The 22,731-nt window shown below is 36.8% G+C and overlaps 1 protein-coding gene across 4 annotated transcripts in view; it reads left to right on the top strand.

Moving 5' to 3' along the window:
- The first annotated feature begins 3,196 nt into the window (after positions 1-3,196).
- LOC115218856 (E3 ubiquitin-protein ligase MARCHF5) overlaps positions 3,197-22,731 on the top strand; it is a 61,704-nt gene continuing 42,169 nt past the window's right edge. Inside the window, exons 1-2 of one of the 4 annotated variants that reach the window (XM_036508953.1) lie at positions 3,197-3,221; positions 16,587-16,774. In XM_036508953.1, coding sequence (XP_036364846.1) covers positions 16,737-16,774 — 38 coding nt within the window. In that variant the 5' untranslated portion in view covers positions 3,197-3,221; positions 16,587-16,736. Of the gene's footprint in view, positions 3,222-15,509; positions 15,964-16,586; positions 16,893-22,731 lie in introns of those variants that run through there. The other 3 variants (XM_029788805.2, XM_029788804.2, XM_029788806.2) reach the window with 3 other exon arrangements.

Raw genomic sequence — 22,731 nt, 5'->3', positions numbered from 1 at the left:
AAAAATTACGATGAATCGGCCATACATACATACATACACACACACATACTTACACACACACACATACATAGATACATACACACACACACATACATGCATACATACATATACACATACACCGAGTAAAAAATCAGTTATCTCTCTCTTTCACACATTACTCTCTCTGTCTCTTCGCACACACTAACAGAAGCACTTCACTTACACAACATACTGTCTGTCTCCCACACCCCATCAAACACACACAGGCCGATTTCAAAGAGAAACCTTCTCGTCATAAAATCGCTTCCTCTTAGTCTCTTTCGCTCTCATTACTTATGTAAAAAAATAAAAGTTTTTTACGGAAATCGACGGAAATCTGTGCTACGACATGCGAAACTTCGCCAAAAAATGTTTCCTTGCAGAGAAAAAAAATTACCCGAAAGAAACCTTCAGAGAAAATAGAAAATGATTTTTCAGTATTCATCCTGTGCACAAATTTAAACAAAACAAGAAAAAAGGGGAAAAATAAAACGTATATCATAATAAATACTTCCCATCACAGTTTATATAGGGTGAATAAATATGAAAGTATCATTCTAACGAAGGAAGTATTAAAGTGAATCATTTGATTTCCAAGAAACCTTCTCCCCGTCACACCCACATAACACGTTTTTCATGAAAAGATTCCTGGGATAATTTGAAAGCAAATCATTGAAGATCGAAGCGTGAGCAACAGATACACACATACACCCAAGTGCACTCACACAATAAGCTATTGTAGCAATATAAATATGTACTTGCGTAATATTGAAAATGTGATTACATCAGTTTTGAACTTGTTATTTGTCCTACGATTGCGCTTAATGGCATCAAGTTAAAGTAGAAACTACAAAAATAAGAAACATTTTAATGTTTTGTATATCTCGAGAGGGTCATTGTGCCAATAATAAACACTACATGATTAAAAATCTGAATAGATTTAATGAATATGGTCAACGTTCAAATATCAATAATATATAAATAATAATCTGATTCGTTCAACCGTTCGTATTTATGAGCAAAATAATAAAGCACTATCATTGTATGACAAGTTTACTGCCGGCAGAAATTAAGTCTATTTACCACTGCCATTCAATCTGTTATTGCAATTTGTTTAAATTGTATAAGATCTCAGAGATACTCTGATATCTACCTTAAACACTCAGTTGCTTATAAACGTTGAAGGCAATATAGTAGAATTATTGGGCCGGAATTGACAGCTTGCACGCATTCAGAGGGGAACCTTTGAAAATGTGGGGCCCACTGCATTTGTTACTACGTTAATCCGGCTCTGCACACACCTACGTATTCCTGGTTGTAATCAGTCATCATCTAGAGTGCAGTGAACTCCAGGTTGATTTGTCAGTATATTTATGCAAAATCAAAACTTTTAATCATAACTAATCAACATATCAAGAGTTACGCAACGTTAATTTTTTTTAATGATAAATAGTATGAACACCTAATATTGTAAAGGAAAGAAAAAGAAAAAAAAAACGTTCGCATTACAAGTGAGGTAAATTGGTATCGAAACTGGTTCGTGAATTATACAATCCGTATTTTATTTATTTTTTTGTGAGCTGCATTTTAGGTGAAAGTATTTGGAATATTGGAATATTTCGTTCTTTCCCAGAGGACGTTGGCGACTTAAATGAATTTGCAGTGATCAAAAATTACACCACTTCGCGATCTCTGGAAAGCTTACGTGTTTGCAACATTCACCTGACTGTTATTATATTTCATTTCACTCCCGAAGGAATAAAAAAAAAAAAAGCAAAGAACTGTTGCTTGATTTGAGTCTAAATAACAGCAGTTCAGCACTCTACAGCTGATCCCACAACAACGCCTTATTAGTTGTTTATTAAAAAAAAATGAAAACCCGAAGTATAAGGACAGCTGTTTAGAATGTGGAAATGCTAGCGTAGGTTCACACCCTTTCGCAAGGATATTAAGAATCGTAAATGAAAGCAAATAATTTTAATTGAAAAAAAAAAAAATAAAACCATAGTTTTCAGAATCAATACGACGTTACTGGCCTATCTATCTATCCACTCACCCACCCCCAAATGTTCCGTAACAATAACAATGGCGATATCTAAGACAGTGGAAGTCGTATTGATAATGTTGGGGGAGGATAGTAACACAGTATGTTGGCAGTGGTAGTGGTAATAGTTCAAGCAGAGTAGCAATGTTGGGATTGGTTGTGGTGGCAATAAAGATGCGTGATGGTGGTGTTCGATACGCAGAAACAGTTTTATTCCAAATTTAAGGAGAATGGATGCAATTAATTGGTTGGGGGACACTGTGGTGTAGTGCTGGAGGTATGTGGGGGAATAAAGTGGTGGTTGTGTATCAACTGTTGACAGTTGTGAGGTGGTAGTAGTTGTTCAGCCCTTACGTTACCCTCATTAAGTAGACTTATAATTAGAAGCATTCCAGTCGTGACCATCCCGTATTTTAATTTTTCCTATGCATAGCTTAAAATATATGATGTTTCTAGAGGCAACCACGTGGAGGTTCCCTCGTCAGTGGAGGTTGTGGCATATGGTGGTGGCCAATATACTTGAGTAGTAATGGTGCGTGATGGTGATCGTGATGCATAGTGTGATGGTTATAATATATGGTTGGCATAAATGACTGTCTGTGTGTGTTGTGAATGACAATGATAGTCACAAGTGGAGAATGCGAGAGTATTGATGTATGCCGTATGCACCTGTATTATTACTTCGGTGGTGATGTATACAGCGCAAATGTATGCTACTACTTGTATGTAATATAGTGTTTCCCAAAATGGGTTCTGTGAGATTTAATAAAAGCATGTTATAATAACAGTATTCACTATTTGAAAAAAATAATGTTTTTTCATGTGAATAAATTTTCTGTCTGAAAATTTTTTGCATCATTTAATATCTTACTGAAATAAGAATGGACAGATTGTATCGGTATGGATTTCCTGATTTTCGGAAACTCACACAAGCTGTTCCATGTTGAATTAAGTTTGGGAAGCGCTACTGGAATGAATGTGTGTTGTTAACGCAGCTGTGGTCGATTATATTGATGGTACGGATAGTGGTGTGATATTCTATTGCATAAAGTATACATGTGGATACATTAATATGAAGGCGGAAAATCACAGCTAACACCTATTTTGAATGAATGTTAGCGGTGAATTTACTTAGGTAGTAGTATCAGTCATATGCAAGGTTTGTGTATTTTATGCAATCTGTTTCGGAGCATAAACGATGTTGTGTGAACCTGTGCGTTCGTATGGCGTCGCGATTGATTGCTGGCTTGCGTGTGACAACATGTTGATATGTTTGTGTGTGTGTGTGGAGCGATTCTGTTTGCGTTGGCGTGTGTGGGTGTATGGATGTTGGCGGCTCCATATAGGTGTTTGTTCCAAGGCGGCGAGCTGGCAGAACCGTTAGCACGCTGAGCGAAATGCTTGGCGGTATTTCGTCTGCGTTACGTTGTGAGTTCAAATTCCGCCGAGGTCGACTTTGCCTTTCATCCTTTCGGGGTCGATAAATTAAGTACCAGTTGCGCACTGGGGTCGATGTAATCGAGTTAAACCGTTTGTCTGTCCTTGTTTGTCCTCTCTGTGTTTAGCCCCTTGTGGGTAGTAAAGAAATATATAGGTGTTTGTTTCTGCTTGTGGAGTATATGTTTGTGATACCCGTTAACTTACTGTGTGTGTGTGTACATATAGATATGTGTTAACATATAAGATCCTGTGTGTATATATGCATGTAAGTTACTGCGTTACGTTTCACTATGCATACAGTAATTTTCGAATTTAAACGTCCACTACTATGAGATTTCCAGCATAGATTATGGAGGAACATGAATTTTAGTGCACTTGATCTGGCTCAGTATAACAAAACAGAGTTCAATTTCATACAGAAAAGTAATTTTTATCGCGTGTACTGAAGTTTTTTGGCGAAATTACATTTTACGTTCTCTATAACACGAATTATACTAACTACACAGCCTTATTTTCGTATTGGAAGCGCATCAAAATTACTCGTGAAAGATGTGGATTCATTTTAAAAATAAACAAGTGCACAATCTTGTACATTTACTAAGAAACTCATCCATCCTTATTTCAGTACATACTGCGAAAGCAATGTTATTCTGGTGAGGTTAGAATAAAGCTGAAATATGTCCAGAGTTCTCTTCTATGCTTGCTAGAAAAATTGTCAGGAAGTGATTCTTTTTTCCTCACTGCATATATATTTTGTTCGTTACAACTATTAACACACACACAGAGGTCAGTTAAGGATTCATTAGAATCTAGCTATATCAACGTCAGGAATGACAGGTACTCAGTATCAAGCTCAGTACGTTAAAGCAACTCTCAGTTGTCGTTTTTGGTAGTATACACACAAACATCAATCTATGTATGAATATACACAAACATATGAATATATACATAGGTACCAAATCAAATATAAACCACAGATCCAATCCAGAGTTGGTTCTAAGTGTGACATAATGTATAAAAGAACTCAGGTAGTGTTCAAGTTAATCCCACTTGTGTTCTTCATTTTCTACATGTATATTAATTGAAACATACAGTATTATATATCCATTACAGCCGAGCTTACCAATCAGTTTCGCACTAGAGGTTTAATGTGATGTTAGATAGCAGCCTGATTATATAACCCTGCACTCTTCAGAGATGGCAGTTATGGAATGAAATATGGTGACTAATTTCTATTGTTGGAGGTGAAAGGACATCTGTTTTATGGTTACTGTGTAAAAGACAACAAAACGAACCAAACAAAGGTAAAATGAAGAGTTATGTCCCACGGTACCAAACGACCACCTCAGGTGTTGCAAGGTGATGAGTTTTCTGGAAATGCGTGTAAGTTTTGGGGTTGGTGTTCTTGTAGTTTGAATGTGTGTAGTGACACTATATGTATAGCGTTTTATGGTGGGCAGAGTGGTACCTAAAGGCTGCATAAGTACCTATGTATTTGTGTGTGTTTTGTTTATGTTTTGGTTAAATTCTTTGGAGTATTTGTGTGGTTATAGAGTGTGTGTAAAGGTACTATATTTGTAGGGGCTGAAAAGAAACTATTGGGTGAATGTCTGCTGTGCTAGGCACATATGTGTCTGTGAGTGCATTTGTGTATGTTCTGGTCAAACTCATTGCTGATTCCCAGGTGTGGGTGATGGAAGTGCCAAATTTGGAAAGCAGGTAATTATAGTCACAATGGAGAATATAGGTATGTTAGAATGTACTTCCTTTCATATGGGCAAGGCTTAAAAATTTCACTTCTGCTGTTCAATACCTGGGTGCTGAGCATTCTTTAATTTAGCTCTTTTCTCAGCGAGGCATGATCTGCACCTCCTGCTACTATAGAAGTAAGCTTTGCCTTTCTTCAATATTCTACACTTTATGTTGCATTCCATGGTGGTTTCTTTCAATGACCATATGTGCTTGGTCAGGGTTGTGGAATTTTGTCTCTCTGGCACGTTGAAGGAGGCATTGTGGTTGTTGTATTGGGTTCTGAAGGGGCCTTCAGGTGCTCATACATACTTTTGCATGTTTAGTTGCTCATTTGGTTCAGTTGTTGTAACCTCTGCCTCACATATGATAGTTTCTACCCCTACATGAGCATTCTGCTTCTGTCTCAGGTGTGGGCCTACCTACTAATATCTTTTTTACATTAGGTGCACAGCCAAAAGAAACCCTCAGAGTGTGCCTGTGAAATATATTACTGAACCTATTTGTACAAGAGAAGTATTTGTCTACTAAGCTAAGTATATCTTACCCACATGAGTTTTAATGCTTAAAGTCAAGGGAGGTGTAAACCACAACACTTTCCTGTGGTGTTTTCTCATGGAGGGGTTAGGGTCTGGTGTATAAAAACTCCTTTCTTTAAAACCTATTTCTGTACTACCCACAAGGGGCTAAACACAGAGAGGACAAACAAGGGCAGACAAACAGCTTAAGTCGATTATATCACCCCCAGTGCGTAATTGGTACTTATTCAATCAACCCCGAAAGGATGAAAGGCAAAATCGACCTCGGTGGAATTTGAACTCAGAACGTAGCGGCAGACGAAATACCGCTAAGCATTTTGCCTGGCGTGCTAACGGTTCTACCAGCTCGCCGCCTTTAAAACCACCAAATATTTTAAGAAGAAAAGATCAAAGGGTGCAAAAGCCGCAACACATACAATTCTTACCACCACAATCCCTTCCTCTGCAGGCAATGACACTAAGAGCACTGTTAGCTTAGGTGCACCTTTTATCCTGCTTGAAATAGTAGTCACATCTACCTGTTAACATCTTGGAAACTCTCTTTTATCTCTTGAATGTGATTCTGGAGTGAAGTCGATCATGAACTTCTCAAAGTTTGTGAAACAACCAATATTCAATCCTTTTATAGCCTTTCATTTGTGTAGTGACTTCATCTCTCCCATTTTTTTTCTTCTGAAAATAGTAATAGTTTAGCTATTCAAGCTGCCTTGTCCTTTGTTTCACCTCCATATACCATTTAGTTTTCTCAGCTTGAAGCCAGTTTTGCAGTGAATAAAATTTCTTCAGATACATGCCAATTTTACCATTTTAGTCAATATTTTGCTTCCTGCCTTAAACAGTGAAGTCAAAGATTTGATTACCAACCATAACCTACACATTATATTCCAACACAGATATACTAGACAGCAAATCTCAGTAAACACCTTGATTATATTTCACAGTTTACTGTGGGTATACAATATATCAAGTGCATTGAAAAATTTCTTTAACAGAAATAGCAGCTAACATGGCCCAGCATTGGCAACACATCAATGAATAGCAACTATATTGCACACATGACTTCACAAAAGAGACTCACTTAAATTTTTGTATGCATATTTTTATGTTTACTTTCATTTCATCTCTATTTAGACAAAAAAAAAAAAACTGTCCTATTCTGCAAACATCATTCGTTCACAAACATATCTTTGCAACAGACATGTCCAATGGCAACAAATTTTTCTGCTGACTTCAGTGGCAGCCAATTGCACATAAAAATGCTTATTACAATGTGTTCCATATTTCTGGTTGATTATACACCATCCATTTATTCATGCTATTCTACAACTACTACTGCTACTGCTGCAGCTACCACCACTGCCGCTGCCGCCCAAAATTTCTGGTCTGTGCCAAAATTTGAAACCAATATTGCAATTGATGTTGGAATTTGAATTTAAATGATGTCTTTTGGATGGGTTCAGATGGAACAAAAAGAAAAAAATAACTAGGGAAAAGATTTAACAGAAGGTGCCCTTGGCCAGCATGTTGGTAATGTGGTTAAATTTGAAGGGCTATTTTCTTTCCTCCACAACACCCTCTCATGTACATGTCTAATTGAGATCATACCAATGGTTTATGCTGAGTCTGACATATAAAGTAAATTTTGTGCACTTTGGAAAAGAGAGGTTTGTTGATCAAGCTATATAAAAACATGAGTACTGAGGGACAGCAGTTTATGCATATCAAGAGCTAAAGAGTTCTAGATTTCCAGATTTTTATGGGCAGAGATTCCAAATCTTTTTTGTCTGGTGGGGATAAATTTTAATTTTCAAGTGACAAAATAGATCTCACTAAAACCACTACACCATTTATACCTTGTTATTTTTGTGCTAATGATATGCTAATGCCAATTTGACTGCTAAAGTGCATCCGAGTCATTCTTCCCCATCATTGGATAAGCTAATATTTCTGTATACTTAAATGTCAGCTCAGTTATAGCTGGAAAAACATGAGAGGTAGGTCACCGAACAGATTTAAGTTTTGAAAGGCATGCTACATCTTGATCATATATGAATGCTTCAATCTCTTCCTATCAGCCACCCTATTTTATAATAAAGGGAGAAAATATTGGCAGTTTCATATATCATTTTCTTCATAGGGGAAGTTACACCCTAAAGGAAGGCAGGGTAAACTATACTTCTTGCATTTGAATGAAACTGAAAACATTTTTATTCTTATCTTAACTTCAACTTTAATATTTTTAAGCTTCCACTTCTTCTTGTCCTATACTTTTTCAGGCTCAAATAAAATAATAATGAAAATATTGTATACAGTGCTCAGGTGCACCACAACTTGACAAAAGTGCATGTAAAGCATATGCAGTAATGTACAAATGTCTGGAAAGTGAACAGTGTATGAGTCAGACACATGCTTGCGTGTGTATGGAAGGGAGAAGATTAGGTGTAGTGTTGGCGAATCTCTGGAAGCATGGAAGTTTTGAAGGATGCAGTGCTCCGACAATTAACAACTGATGCTGGCAGTTTGTTCCATACTTCAGCAACTCTTAGCGTGAAAAAATGTTTCTGAAAGTCATGGGAGCTGTGCTGTTTTCTGACTTTGTAAACATGTCCACGGGTGTTAGACAGGTGGAGTTTGAAAAGGTGCTCAGAATTATTGTTTGTACGATGGTTAATAATTTTATGGGTGTCTGCCAAGTCAGCTGCCAGACGTCAGAGTTTCAATGTATCCATGCCCAGGGAAGTAAGGCGTTCAGAATATGGCATATGCCTGACACACACACACACATACATGCATGCACAGCAAGTATCCTGATAGATATAAAATGTCCATTCAAATTTCTTCTGAGACAATCCTTTCAATATATATTACCCCCATTGGCAACAAAAGGCCTCTCTCTCAGAAAGAAAGGTAGACTATATGATGTTATTGTAAGAATGGCTATACTCCATGATAGTGAGACATAGGCTCTGAATGTTGAAGACATGCGTAGACTGAAGAGAAATGAAGGCAGTATACTCCATTGGATGGGCAACATCAGTGTGCATATATGACAAAGTGCAAATGTATTGAGAGAAAATTTGGGCATAAGAGGAATCAAATGTAGAATGCAAGAGAGAAAACTATGTTGGTTTGGACATGTGATGCATATGAATGAGGACAGCTGCATAAACAAGTGCCGATCACTGAAAGTGGATGTTACATGTGGAAAAGAGAGATCCAGGAGGACATGGGATGAAGTGGTAAGGACTGATCTCAGGAAGTTGGACTTCATGGAAGAAATGACCATGGACCGAGGTGTCTGGTGATGAAGTTCTTGAGAAGACCCACCCACATCAGTAAAACTGAGTTCTAGAAGTGCTGAACCAAACTATGTCTCTACATCCCTTCTCTTCCTCACATTTCCACTTCATGTACTATGATTACCTTCCACTCCCCACTGTATCATTGCTCTCTCCTTGCCCCCAACCTGTGCGTTCTACTCACATGCCTTGTCTCACTCTATTATTGCCATCTACTAGTCCCTGACCTGGGTGTTCCACCCACATGTAACAAGAAAACTTTTCCCTCACCGTACCCCAACAAACCAGTTTATATCTCTTCTCTTTCTTGCATTACCTCTTTCATTCTCTATGCCTAGCTCTCACTCCTTGCCTAGTTCCCACTCCCCAATCCTGTCCTGACACCCCTGTTACCTCTGTATCATTGTTATCCAGTAGCCCCTCCAACTCTTTTGCCACTTGCTTGCACTCTTTAATCACACTTCCTTTCACTTATATAATGCCACTTTCTATATCTCTCTCTTCCTTTGCTCAACCATCTCATTTATACTCTGATCCCCATTCCTTGTGGGTATGCCAGGCATTTTGCCAGCATCTCCATCCTGCGGTCTCCCACTCACTCTCTCTCTCTCTCTCTCCTTCTCCTGTACTCCCCTCAGGTTGGGCAACCATGTATTTTCTTTGTGGTAGAACACCTGTTTCTGTCTTCATTCCTGATCTTTCTCTGGCCTGGTAACTTTGTACTTCCTCTTCAGCAAGACACCTGTCTCACTATAACCTTTTCATCATCACCTCCTCCAATACCTCCTCCCCTCTTAAAAGTTTTTGTCTCGTAGGTCCTTGGTGACCCTGTCAGTGCAGGTGCTACTTAAAAGCACTCAGTCCACACTGTAAAGTGGTTGGTGTTCGGAAGGGCATCCAGCTGTAAAAACCTTGCCTGTGCTTGTGCTATGTAAAAAGCATTACTCACCTTGTCTGTGCTTGTGCCACTTAAAAGCACTAAGTCCACTCTGCTGAGTGGTTGGTGTTAAGAAGGGCTGTAAAAATCCTGCCAAAACAGTCACACAAGCTGGTGCAGGCCAGCTCTTGTACTGTCCTGCCTATGCTAGCATGGAACACGGACGTTAAATGATGATGATGATGATATATATATATATATATATAAGCGAGTGGTTGTATAAAAACTTGTTGAGTATAATAGGGTTAATATAAAAACACATGGTGATATTTTACATGTTTTAAAATTTTCTGAAGACTGTCATATGTCTATCTTTATATATGGGTTTACCATATTGTCTTCCCACACTGCCTATACATTTTCATCTCTTTACCTTTGAGTCCCTGTTTTTATCTCACCTACCATCCTTTTCAGACTTTTCTATTTCCAGCATATACTGTAAAATTTACACTGCATAATTTCTTCCATATTTCTTATCAAGATAGTTATGCATTGCTATTATGCTTCAAGTGTTTGATTTCCATTATTAAAATAATATTGTGTGCATGCCACACTTTGAAGTTGGCTTTCAACAATAATTTATTCTAAATTCACTACTCTCATGTTTTAGCAATGAAGTATTTGTGTGCAAGTGCAGAGTGGGTTTCTTCAATATCAAATGCTTTACTTTGATACTTCCTTTGCTAGATTGATATTTTGATAGTAAGGCTTCTACCTAGTTTCAAATCATCTTACTCAGAGCCCCATCTCAAGACTACAGTGTAAGTATATTGCCATAAAAAGCAAAGGACAGCTTTGAGAAATTAACTGTGTCACCGTAAAATACATTAATGTCTATGTGAATGTGGTTTGCTTAGTAAGATCGACTGATGTGTAAACAAATAAGAGGTAGACTTGAAAGTATTAGATTACTGAACTCCCAAAGAGAACAATCTCTGGTGCTACACAGAGCTGTGCTAGCCACTTTTGTGATCAAGTATTCTTATTCTACTTATTCAGTCTTTAATAGCCATGGACAATTCATATATAATCACTAAATTATTTTATGCAACGAAGACATTTAACTTAACTTTTGCAGCCACTAACTGATGTATGCTGTTTTATTCAAATAATGGTTATGCATACACAAATGCAAACGATCTAGGTAAAAAAAAAAAACTGGAAACTTCATCATCATCATCGTTTAACGTCTGTTTCCCATGCTGGCTTGGATTGGATGGTTCGACTGGGGTCTGGGAAGCCAGGAGGCTGCACCAGGCTCCTGTCTGATCTGGCAGTGTTTCTACAGCTGGACGCCCTTCCTAACGCCAACCACTCCGAGAGTGTAGTGGGTACTTTTAACGTTCCACTGGCACAGGGGCCAGAGGAGGCTGACAACGACCATGATAGGTCGGTGCTTTTTACATGCCACTGGCACAGAGATCACAACTACAATTTCCATTTTGATGTACTTGACTCAATAGGTTTTCTCAAGCACAGCATGTCGCCCTATGATCCAAGGTACTTTTGAGTGGGCTGGCATATGCGACACTGGTGTAGGTTACAGCTGTGAACTCACTTTATTTGCTGGGTCTTCTCAGTCACAGCATATCTTCAGAGGTCTCAGTCTTTCATCATTGCCTCTGTGAGGCCCAGTGTTCGAAGGTCATGCTTCATCACCTCATCCCATGTCTTCCTGGGTCTCCCTCTACCCCAGATTCCTTCAACTGTTTGGGAGTGACACTTCTTCACACAGCTCTCCTCTATAAATATTTGTGTGGTCATTTCACTTTCACATGCTGCTTACTAATATTGTATACTACCAACAATGATTTAATGATCAAACCCACCAAATTTTTATTTTGTTCTATTACTTCTACCTTAGTGAAGGCGGAGTTATTGTTTCCAGTCATGTTTGTTTGTTTGTCCGTGGATAAGATATCTCAAGAACCGCTGGATAGATTCACATGAAACTTTCAGGGATGTTTGGCCTCATAACTAGCACAAACTGATTAGATTTTGGGATTGATCTGGGACCAGTCAAGGTTTCTGGATTATTTTTCCTGTTTTTTTTTTTTACTTAATTTTTGAGAGTGGTCAGGTTCATTCTTAGTATTCCCGTTTATGAGAACAGTCAAGTTTATTTCAGATATTCTCATTTTAAAAATCATCTCCAGCTAATAATTGAGTGGACGTTGGTGTTTCCTTGGAGGAGGCTTGCACTCTCTGAGTGCTCTTGTCTTTCTTACACTGTGTATGTGATACCAAATAATACTTCCATTTTTAAAAATTTGCTTTTCCTAAAATCAATAAACAATATAAAATATGTTCCATGATTCATTTATTAAGCATGTCATTTTCCTTCTCTCTGACAGTAATTTCTTTTTGGTGAGTTAAGTTTTTTTTTTTACTGTACCCGTATATATCACTTAACAGTTAAGGGTAGACAATTTAAGTTTTAATAAACTATACTCTGTTAATAATTATTAAGCATTAATAAACACTGTAGAGCCTTAACAGGTAACTTTTAATTTTTTATATCAAAAGGCATCAGTAAATGTAAGTCTCCCACTAATATTATATAAGTAAAACAATTTTCATTTGATTATACTTCTATTTTAGATATATATTTTTACCAACTATATAATGTAAATTCAAAGCATTATGTAACTGCTAAATGGTTTTCTATTTACAATACATAATATAATATAAATGTTGATTGCTTTTTTGAGCAGAAAATTTTAGTAAGACAATGATTAGAATTTTAGATATTGTACATTCAATTCAGAGATGGGAATGCACTCAGTGTACTACATCTACACAAGTATAACTACAAAATATTTGTATTTTCACTGCTTTATCTCTAACTTATGAGCACAGAGTGAAATCAAAATTTATTTTGGTGCAAGCTGAATACACCATTCTTGTGCAAGTGTATTTCTTTGAATTAAAGTGCACACCAACCACATGGTTCCGGGTTCAGTCCCACTGTGTGGCACCTTGGGCAAGTGTCTTCTACTATAGCCTCGGGCCGACCAAAGCCTTGTGAGTGGATTTGGTAGACAGAAACTGAAAGAAGCCTGTCATATATATGTATGTGTATGTATATGTTTGTGTGTCTGTGTTTGTCCCCTCAACATCGCTTGACAACCGATGCTGGTGTGTTTACGTCCCCGTAACTTAGCGGTTCGGCAAAAGAGACCGATAGAATAAGTACTAGGCTTACAAAGAATAAGTCCTGGGATCGATTTGGTCGACTAAAGGCGGTGCTCCAGCATGGCCACAGTCAAATGACTGAAGCCAGTAAAAGAGTATACCTATCTGTGTTTTTTTATGTAATAAAGTGTTATGTGCACCATAACATTTAACACTTTATTCAGTGTATCAGGGATCACAAAAAGTTGAAAGTTGCTGCTGCTCTACATCATGTTATTTGCTTTTTCACGCTTTCCTGAGAAATATTGTTCCTCTCTAGCACTTCACACTCCTCTCTAACTAGCCTCTTAACTTGCCAACAATTCAAAATCATTCACTCTTTCTTCTCCCGACTTCTTTTGATTTGTATGCAGCCTATTACTTGTATAAGACTTCATGACGAGAAACTGTATGAATTAAGTAAAATTTAATTGAAATTGATTTCCCATGATATACACTGACCATAATTCGTTTTAAAATTTAATAATACACACTCAGAAACAAACACAAAGTGAGGTCAAAGTGATCTTAAGTTTATGTTTATTTTTTAGTAACACTTATTCAACTTAATAGTTTCAGCATAACAGTCTGAAGTGTGAAAATAACCAATGTATGCAATGCAACTTATTGTTGCCTTGTAATTTTCATTTCTATTTCAATGATTATGCATCTTTCAGGTTTGTATTTTACACCAGGACTTCAATTGAAAGCAATAACCTAAAGAAGCAGCAAATTATTATGTAAACCCAGAATTGGAACTTACAAGGAAGTTAGTGGCTGGTGCTTTGGTGGTGGAAAGTCTGTGACGTTTATGATGATAAAAAGCAAATAATTTTGGACACAGCCAAGGTCAAGGATGAATTCTCTGCCTTTTCTTTGAAATATAATGTTGATACAAATTCTAAATCATATATTGGTGCAAGGAAGATTTGCATAATATATAAATCTTGAGGAGGTAGTGATGATGTGGTTTATTCATTGAAGATATTGCTGTAACTATGCTTGGGATGTAGAAATTTAGCGCTACTACCAAGCTAGTCAGGCACAAAGAATTTCAAAAGCTAGTGATGGGCAGTAATGGCTACTTAGAAATCGTCATGAATTGAGTAATGATGTCATCTTTGGTGAAACAAGGACATTGAATCATTCAGGAAAAGGTTAAATGACTTAAGTGCGAAGGGCTTCAATTTTTTTGAGCATATAATAGGGATGTAACAAGGTTGTATTGATAGCACCTATTGAGGAATACCTTAATTTTTAATAATGAAGCCTTTATATGTTCTAAATTATTAAGGAGTTTTTTCTTTTTTTTTGAAGCTGCATTACAAGAATGTAGATATTAGGTTTGTCCCTTTTAAAGTAAGTGGTAGTGGAAACGTCAGCACATCTATGAATTTTGAAAGATATAATTTATCAGCTACTAATCCAAGAAATCATCGCCAATTAATGGTTACCAACTATAAAATAAGAGCTATGTTCTTGCCACTTAATGTTACCTCCATGTTCCAGCCAATGGATCAAGGTATAATTGAATCTACAAAGATATTTGGACAGAGGCTTTATGATGACAGAATAGGATGATATATGGAAAGACACATGAGTATAAAGAACTCTCAGTCTCAACATCAAGTCTGTCATATGTTAAAAAGTTGGTGCTTTTTCAGCAGAAGTGTCTTTGACAAATTTTGCAATGTTGAGGTTTGGAAGTTATCAGATGTTACAGCATAGAAGCTTTCTTGAGATATAAGAAACAATGGTAACATAAACTGGATGATTCTCCGATTATATTTGAGACCTATCATTCTGTACTCCCTTTTTCTTTCTTAGTATTATTCCTCTTCCCCCCGTCAAGCAGAAGTATTTTTTCATCCCGTTTTCCGCACAAATTCGAATGCAGCCTACTCCCTTCATACATTAGCTGATGCTTTTAATGCCCTGCTACACTCTTTGCTTACTTGATCTTTGTGTTGTTATCAGTTCTAGTCAAAGTGACTCGAATTCACGGATAAAACATGGGTCAGTGGGTGCTTTGGTGATGTGGGAGAGGGGATTGCTGTCTTGGTTAGCGAATAATTGAACAATCCGTGTAAGTGGCGAGACGGCGAGGCACCATAAAAGGTTGGATCTGGTAGGTGAGCAACAGATCGTGGGTATTTGGTGTATTAGGGATATGTATAAGAGTTGATATTAGCTGGGACAAATAAGTGAAGAAGATAAATTATTCGACCTCTGCGTCATTAATGGGAGCTACTTATCATATTTTTATCATTTAATTATTAGTATTAAAGTTTTCCGTTATAATCCTATGAAGTCAAAAACTAAAGAACGGCAAATAAAGGAAAGTACAAAAAAATATAATCGCAAGCCAAGCGTAGGACTTCAAAAATATAGCAACAATAAGTCTTCTAACCAACATGTTAACAAACACAAGATTAACAAATTACGCATAAGCCTTTTTATATTTCCTTTTGGTTTTTCCCCCGTCCGTTTCTAGTCGTTGTCTTCTCTAAAAATGTTCTAGAAAGAACAGATTTATGAAGAGCAATTCTGTTTTCCTCCCTCCGCTCAAAGCGGAAACTATTCCACTCGTGAAATACTCTACATCCGGCGACATAGAAACACACGCCGTACAACCTGGTTAGTTATTAACAGATATATTTGCTTATTCATTTTTATAGAGTTTTTGACTAACCAAATACTAACAAGAAACCATTCTATCCGGACATAAAAAAAGGAAACTGAGTAGTTCACTACTCTTTTACTGTATGTGCTACTTTTCTGACGATTATCATATAACTACTGCAAATGATTGTTATTACCCATATTTTGTAATCGATAGTTGTATAGAATTCTTCTGATTTTTTTTCTCCCTTTTTACCGAAACACATTTCTGCCATATCATGCTTTTAATATACGCCTAGCTTGTTTTTGCTTCTCTCTTTTCTATTTAGATATTCGTCCATGTCTTTAAACAGAAGTAAATATTTTTGTTTAAGAAACGGCTTGTTCTCTTCTACAATTATCAACATTCCTATGTACCATACCTCTGTATTGCTTCTATCAATCTAAGCTTGTGTAGTCTACAAATGTAACTAAATTCAATCATCCGACTTTGTCCCTTAACAAACATGGCTCTTTACTATTATAGACGTAGAGTCCTCTGTAAATCTAAGCTTGGACTAGCGGTTAAAATAATATATTATTGATGTTGAAAATACTGTTTCCCCCTCAAGTAATAAGAGTATTTTGTAAACAGCTCGCTCGCCAGCTTTGCATGAATTTATTTGCCTTTGTAGACTATGCATATAATCTCGCAGCCTTTGTCATCTCTGTGTGTGTGACTATATCATCAATTTATACGCCTGTCTTCTGTTTGTATATTTAAGAAAAGATAACCAACCATGGCAGCCTGTAGTTCACCCGATTAAAAAAACGTAGCAGAGTTCGAGTCACGTGTCCTGCTAAACTTCTTTCTAGGAAGTATCTTGTTCAGTCGTGATAGCTGAGATTCTTACAGTGCTCAACTGAAAATCACCATGACGGAAAGAAGCACAAGCGATCCTGAAGACGAAGGGTGAGTACCGAACCCAAGTTGGATAGTTTGGCGTGTAGCTTGAACTGAGGAACTTGTTGTTTAGCCCTCACCGGCCCTGACATATGATTACCAGCTGTGACTACTCGTCTTTTTTAGGGTATGTTGGAAAACATTACCTCATGTTTCCCTTATTTATAATAGTAAGGTGTGAGTTGACAGATTTCTATTATTTCTTGCTGTTTGAGTGACCACTTAGAGGCTTAACAGTTTGCTTGTGTAGAAGCTTGTTATGTAAATAAACGTGTCAGTTTTATTTTCTCAAGCTTAACCTGGTATCTGTTAATAGCGGAAGAATTGTGCTGTTGCCAGCGTTGTAGGGGATATTTAAAGGTTTTGTTTTAAGTGGGAGGGTATGTTTGATTAAATTGTTTAAGTTTTATGTGTTTAAGATGGAATTTAAATGTCGATGTTGTATAACATGTCATTTCCATTTTCGCAAAAATTGTTTTCATTTGACCTGGGACATTGCAGTTTAGCTTTTAGTTTTGGCTTTTCTTTAGGTTTGTCTCTGGCCACTAGTTCTCAAGTTATCTTTACTGACCACTAGTTGTTGCTTCCTTCTGTTAACTACTACAAGTATATGATCATACTCAAGTGGATTCTTTCAGAAAATCTATCCCTGTTTTGGCACAATTATAAACAACTGTCCACCTACAGACAGGTTTTATCACAAGTACCAGGCTCATTTATACACATGTAGTGTAAAGTTGTGAAAAGACACTTGATATTTTGTACATATTGGTGTGGTTTTCTAGGAAAAGGGAATGGGTTTGTGAGACACAAAATACGCCAAAGGTACTTACTATTAAAGTAGTTCCTTGATGTGTTATCTTTTTTTGAACACTGAGACTGATTCATTGAAAATTGGTTAAGAATTTAAATTAAACAAAACCAGCAGATTGATGTATGTTCTTGAGGGATGTGTCATTGGGTTCATATCATTCTGATTGTTATCAGTTGAATCAATCAAGATAGAGATGAACATCTTATGGTGGAAATACACAAAACAAAATTCAGGCATACTCTGTGTTACAGCTACCTCAGGTTACAGGACTTTGCACATAGGGAAATTGTAAAGTATGACCATAAATTTTGGGTTACAGTTTATGATTTCACTCTTACGGAAACTTGTATTTCTTAATTTTAAATTGTTAATTTAAAACTACACTTTCCTTTAATATTACATGGAATATTAAATTTGATGTTTTAAAAAGACTTGATGCAGAAGTAAAACTAAGTTTGTCGAAATATTAAATCTTGCAAAGTCTACAGTGGGAACAACATGTGACAACAGAGAGAAAATTATGTCAAGTGTTCAAGAAGCTACTCTGATCACTGTCTGGACCTTACTTTTCCATAGATCAAATGTAATATTTAAAATGGAATAACTCATGAATGTATGGATTGAGTATTAGAATTGGCATAATGTGCCAATAAACATGATGGTAATTAAAAATATGCCAAAAGTTTATATGATAATTTGCTGAAAAAGGAAGGTGAAATTTCTAATAAAAAACCGTTTTTGGCTAGTAAAGGCTGGTTTGAAGGGTTTAAGGAGCACATGAATTTGCACAACATAAAAATGACTGATGGAACTGCTAATGTTGATAAAGAAGCTGCAACTAATCCTGAGCAGCTGAAGAAAGTGATTGCTGAAAGGGCTACATACCAGAACAAGTATACAGTGTTGATGAGACTGCACTTTTCTGGAAACACATGCCTGCTAGAGCTTTTATTTCTTGAAAAGAAAAATTAACATCAGGATTTGAAGCTTCCAAAAATTGTCTTACACTTCTTTTAGTACAGTGCACCAAACCACCCAGCTAACTTAGATGACCTTTCTGATAATGTGAGAGTAGAATATATCCACATGAATATTGCTTCTTTGCTCCAGCCAATGGATCAAGGTCTGATAGCTAACTTAAAGGCATATTATATGAGAACTTTCAAACAACATATGAAAGCAATTGACAGGGAGGATAAACCTACAGTTAGAGATTTCTGGGAGAAATTCAACTTAATGGATGCTGTGGATAATATAGCTGAGTCATGGGATGAAGCGAAACCTTTAACTTTGAATAGTGCTTGGAAAAGTATATGGCCCGACTGTATCTGTAACATTACAAATTTTCCTCAAGTCTACATCAAATTCAGAAAGATATTGTGATTCTTGCAAAAGATGTAGGATTTGCAAAAGTCCTAGAAGATGATGTGATTGAGTTGCTAGAGGAGCCGATGCTGTTAGAAAAAGAACAAGCTGAGAATACAGATGGAATAATGGAAGGTTCACCTACACCACTTAAACTGATTGCAAAAATTATTACTAAAGGGTTGGTACTTGAAGTGGAAGGTCTGCAGGTTATAGCTAATAATGATTCTAATTGTGAATGTAACATAAAAATTACAAGAAGAGCTTACGACAAGCTCAGTTCTTATACTGAGCTGTACAAAAACATGATGCATTATAACCAACAGACAAGTCTGGATAAGTCCTTCACCCATCAAGTTGGTGATAATGAACTATAAGATAGTAAATGTTGTCTGTCATCCTACTAGTAATGCTCAATCCACCACTACCCTTCACACAGTAGTCGACATGTTTTGTAGGAAGAACATACTTTTATGATATTATGATTCTTATTAATTTCCTAACTTATTCCTCTTGAAATATTTTTGTTTTGATGCGTCTTTATTGTACTGTGTATGTTTAGAAATAGGTATTTTCATGTATAAAGGTGATCGTGTTGCTTGTTCTCTGTTGTTTTCCTGTGCCTCTTTTTATTTTTTTTACAAAAAAGTCTGTAGAAACACAATCTCACTTGATAATAAGAAAATTTATTTTGCATTACGGGATTTCATGTTACGGCCAGATTTTCAGGAACACACTACTTCTGTAAAGCAAAGGAATCTTGTATCTTCACAGTATGCAAGAGGCTAAAGAAGAGAAGGTTGTTTCAAGTATAGTTCGAGGAGACACAAAAAAATGTTTCTTTGAAGAAATATAAGGCAGATTGATAGACACACTGCTGCATATAATAGGAAACATACTTGCTTACGGATCAATACACTTTGACAGCTGGAGTTTGTATGATGGAATAGAATTATTACTACATGTATTGTGCCACTATACTGTGAACCATAGAAGGAATTATGTCAGTCCTGGTAGCCATAATGCTCAGACTAAGTCTTGAATCCTTCTGGTATCATATCAAGAAAAAAGTCATTGAATGAGCAGTACATTTGAAGAAGTTTTCAATTGTTACTTGAAATAATTTTGTGAAGATAACACAATGACAAATAAACATGGTGGGGATGAAGGATTTGATGAGACTACAATTACAATTTGATTATCTATTTCATGGATTTACTGTTTTGTATTATAGAATTAGCCTATAAATTGCAGTGGTTGAGGATTGGCCAAAACTTTCCTTCTTTGCTTTTAAACTATTTTCATTTGTTTAATATTCTTGTTGCTAGAACATTATTTTCGATATCACTTCATTACAGAAACTGAAAGTAAGTTCTAGTTTGAATAATTGGTCTTTGAAAAATGAAGACAGAAATAAATGAATTATTTTCATATTTGAGCTCAAAACAATGCAAATTGAATAATTTCTGTTATTTTACTTCACAATGGGGCCTCTATACAGTTGCTCAGAGTATATCATTAGTGACAGTAGCTACTGTTACATCATCACTACCAATGGAAATAGTGTAAATAATGTAATTGTTTTCTAAGCCCTAAGGTGCTTAATGGACAATTTCTTGCTATTAGATGAAGCAGATGAATTCTATTAGATTTGGAAGGGGAAAAGAAAATGACGTCTACCTTTTCTAATGGCAATAACAGCATAACAGAAGTGAAATATTTTCAACTGGGAATCTGAATGGTTGTACTCTTGGGTTGTCATGATCTTACCTCTTAATCTATAGTACCCTTACCTTAAATGAAACCAGTTTTAATCGCTTGAATTGAGCTCCTACTGCAGTGTATAAATCTGTGCTAACTATTCTATTCCTTCAGATTAGAGGGCTATAGGATAGGCTTAAATTCTTGACAAACCATGTTCACTGTTCATTTTTCATTCTCTTTTGAAGTACTGTATTTATTTTACTAATTCTTTAAGGCTCTTTTACTGCTGCTTTATTTCATTTAATATGGTGCTTAGTTCAGTACTGTTGTTTCATTTGCATAGTTTGGCCAGTAACTCTATTGCCAGCCATTTTTGGTGGGTTGGATGTAATCCGCTGAAAATATTAGACATCCAACAGAGTACATGCAGCTCATTCCTTTGCAGTTTTTTTGCCATTACATGTAAAAGTTCAAAAAGTTGTTGCCTATATTAGCAATAAAATCTCTGTGTACAAAAAGTCTGTATGAAGTATGTGTTTTTAGATTTGCTTCATACAACCTTTTGCACAGTGAGAGGATAGGGAAGGAATTACAACTGTGTTTCGTGGTCTGCTACCACAACAGCTCCTTTATAGGATCCAGTTAGCTCAAGACATCATCAGGAGGAACCACATCCGGTTTCGGCCCTTACTCCTCTACCATTTTGACGTGCCCCCCCCCCTTTCGGAGGTGTCTTCAGCTCTGGTGTTGGGTGCACGTCTTCTTTCTTCTGTTCCCTGGCCTCTTCGCTGTATCGTCAGCGAGTGTCAGCTGGTGGCTGACTGACTTGTCAAACTTTTCCCTTTAAATACCTGCCGCTAGGCTCTAGCAGGCAGCCCCAGCAAGTTGTCATGTGACACTGTCTCATCTTAACTGACTAGTGAAGGTGCGTAGTTTTAGCCCGCGCATTCTCTAAACGACTGTCACCTGTCAGTCAGCGAAGCTGATTCAGTGTCAGCTTGTCTCACCTAATGGTGTTATTTCCCGCCGGCATGTTATGACTTTCAAGCCATTTTCGGTCTTCCCGCTTCAGCCATATATAGAAGCTGGCGTTTTCGACCGCCTCCTGTACTAATAGAGATAACATTTCTGAACTTCTGCCTCTTTCTTTTAGCTAAAGTACAAGCTGAAGGAGCTTGTGTATGATTACTCAATCTGCTAGAGATTGCAGTCAGTCTCTTGAATATTACCTACCATTTTAAAAAGAAGACTCTTTGGTGGAATGCTTTTGATTATAATCTGCCTGATCAGTTTTGTTCTAGGGCTTAAGAACATCTGCAAACACCTTGCTAAAATACTCTCATTATGACAGCCTCCAGTAAATTTATCAACTTCCATTAATTAGCTGGGCAGTTCATGAATTCTTTGTTAGCCTACCACAGATCCTTCTGCATCTGCATCTTCTATATGCCAGATACTTGCACTGGCTTGTATGGGTTTGCTATACAGCATATTACTAATCATTTTCATCTATTAAACTAATATGAGGTTCAGTATCCTGAGATGTAATCTCTAATGTACACTTTGCATTGTTACACAAAACCACTTGTATATATATAGATGTAGTTGTGACTGTGTGTTAAGAACTTTTCTTCCCAACCACATAGTTTTGGTTTCAGTCCCTGTGACTGGCACTTTGGGTAAGTGTCTTTTACTATAGCCCCAGACCAATCAAAAGCCTTGTGACTAGATATGATACACAGAAACTTAAGTGTGTGTATTCGTATTTCCCTAGTCTCCACTGACTGAGTTGGTTGCTTGCCACCCACAGGCTTCTTAACATGTTGCACAATCATTGTAAACAAAGGGCTCATTCATGTAGTGTTATTTGTTTCCATTTCTCTTTACAAACAGGGAGATTATTACTACTCTTGAAAACAGATGTAGTTGGCATCAGGAAGGGCAATCAGCTGTAGAAAACTGTGTCCTATTATACTTCCATCTGGTCCATGCAAGTATGGAAAAGTAGATGTTAAAACAATGAGTGATACAAACACACATACATACAGCCAATAGGATTCTGTACAATTTTCATTTCTATTTT

The sequence above is a fragment of the Octopus sinensis genome, linkage group LG14 (assembly GCF_006345805.1).
Source record: "Octopus sinensis linkage group LG14, ASM634580v1, whole genome shotgun sequence".
NCBI lineage: Eukaryota > Metazoa > Mollusca > Cephalopoda > Octopoda > Octopodidae > Octopus > Octopus sinensis.
Note: the sequence above shows the minus strand (reverse complement) of the source record. Positions and strands in the feature narration are given on the sequence as shown.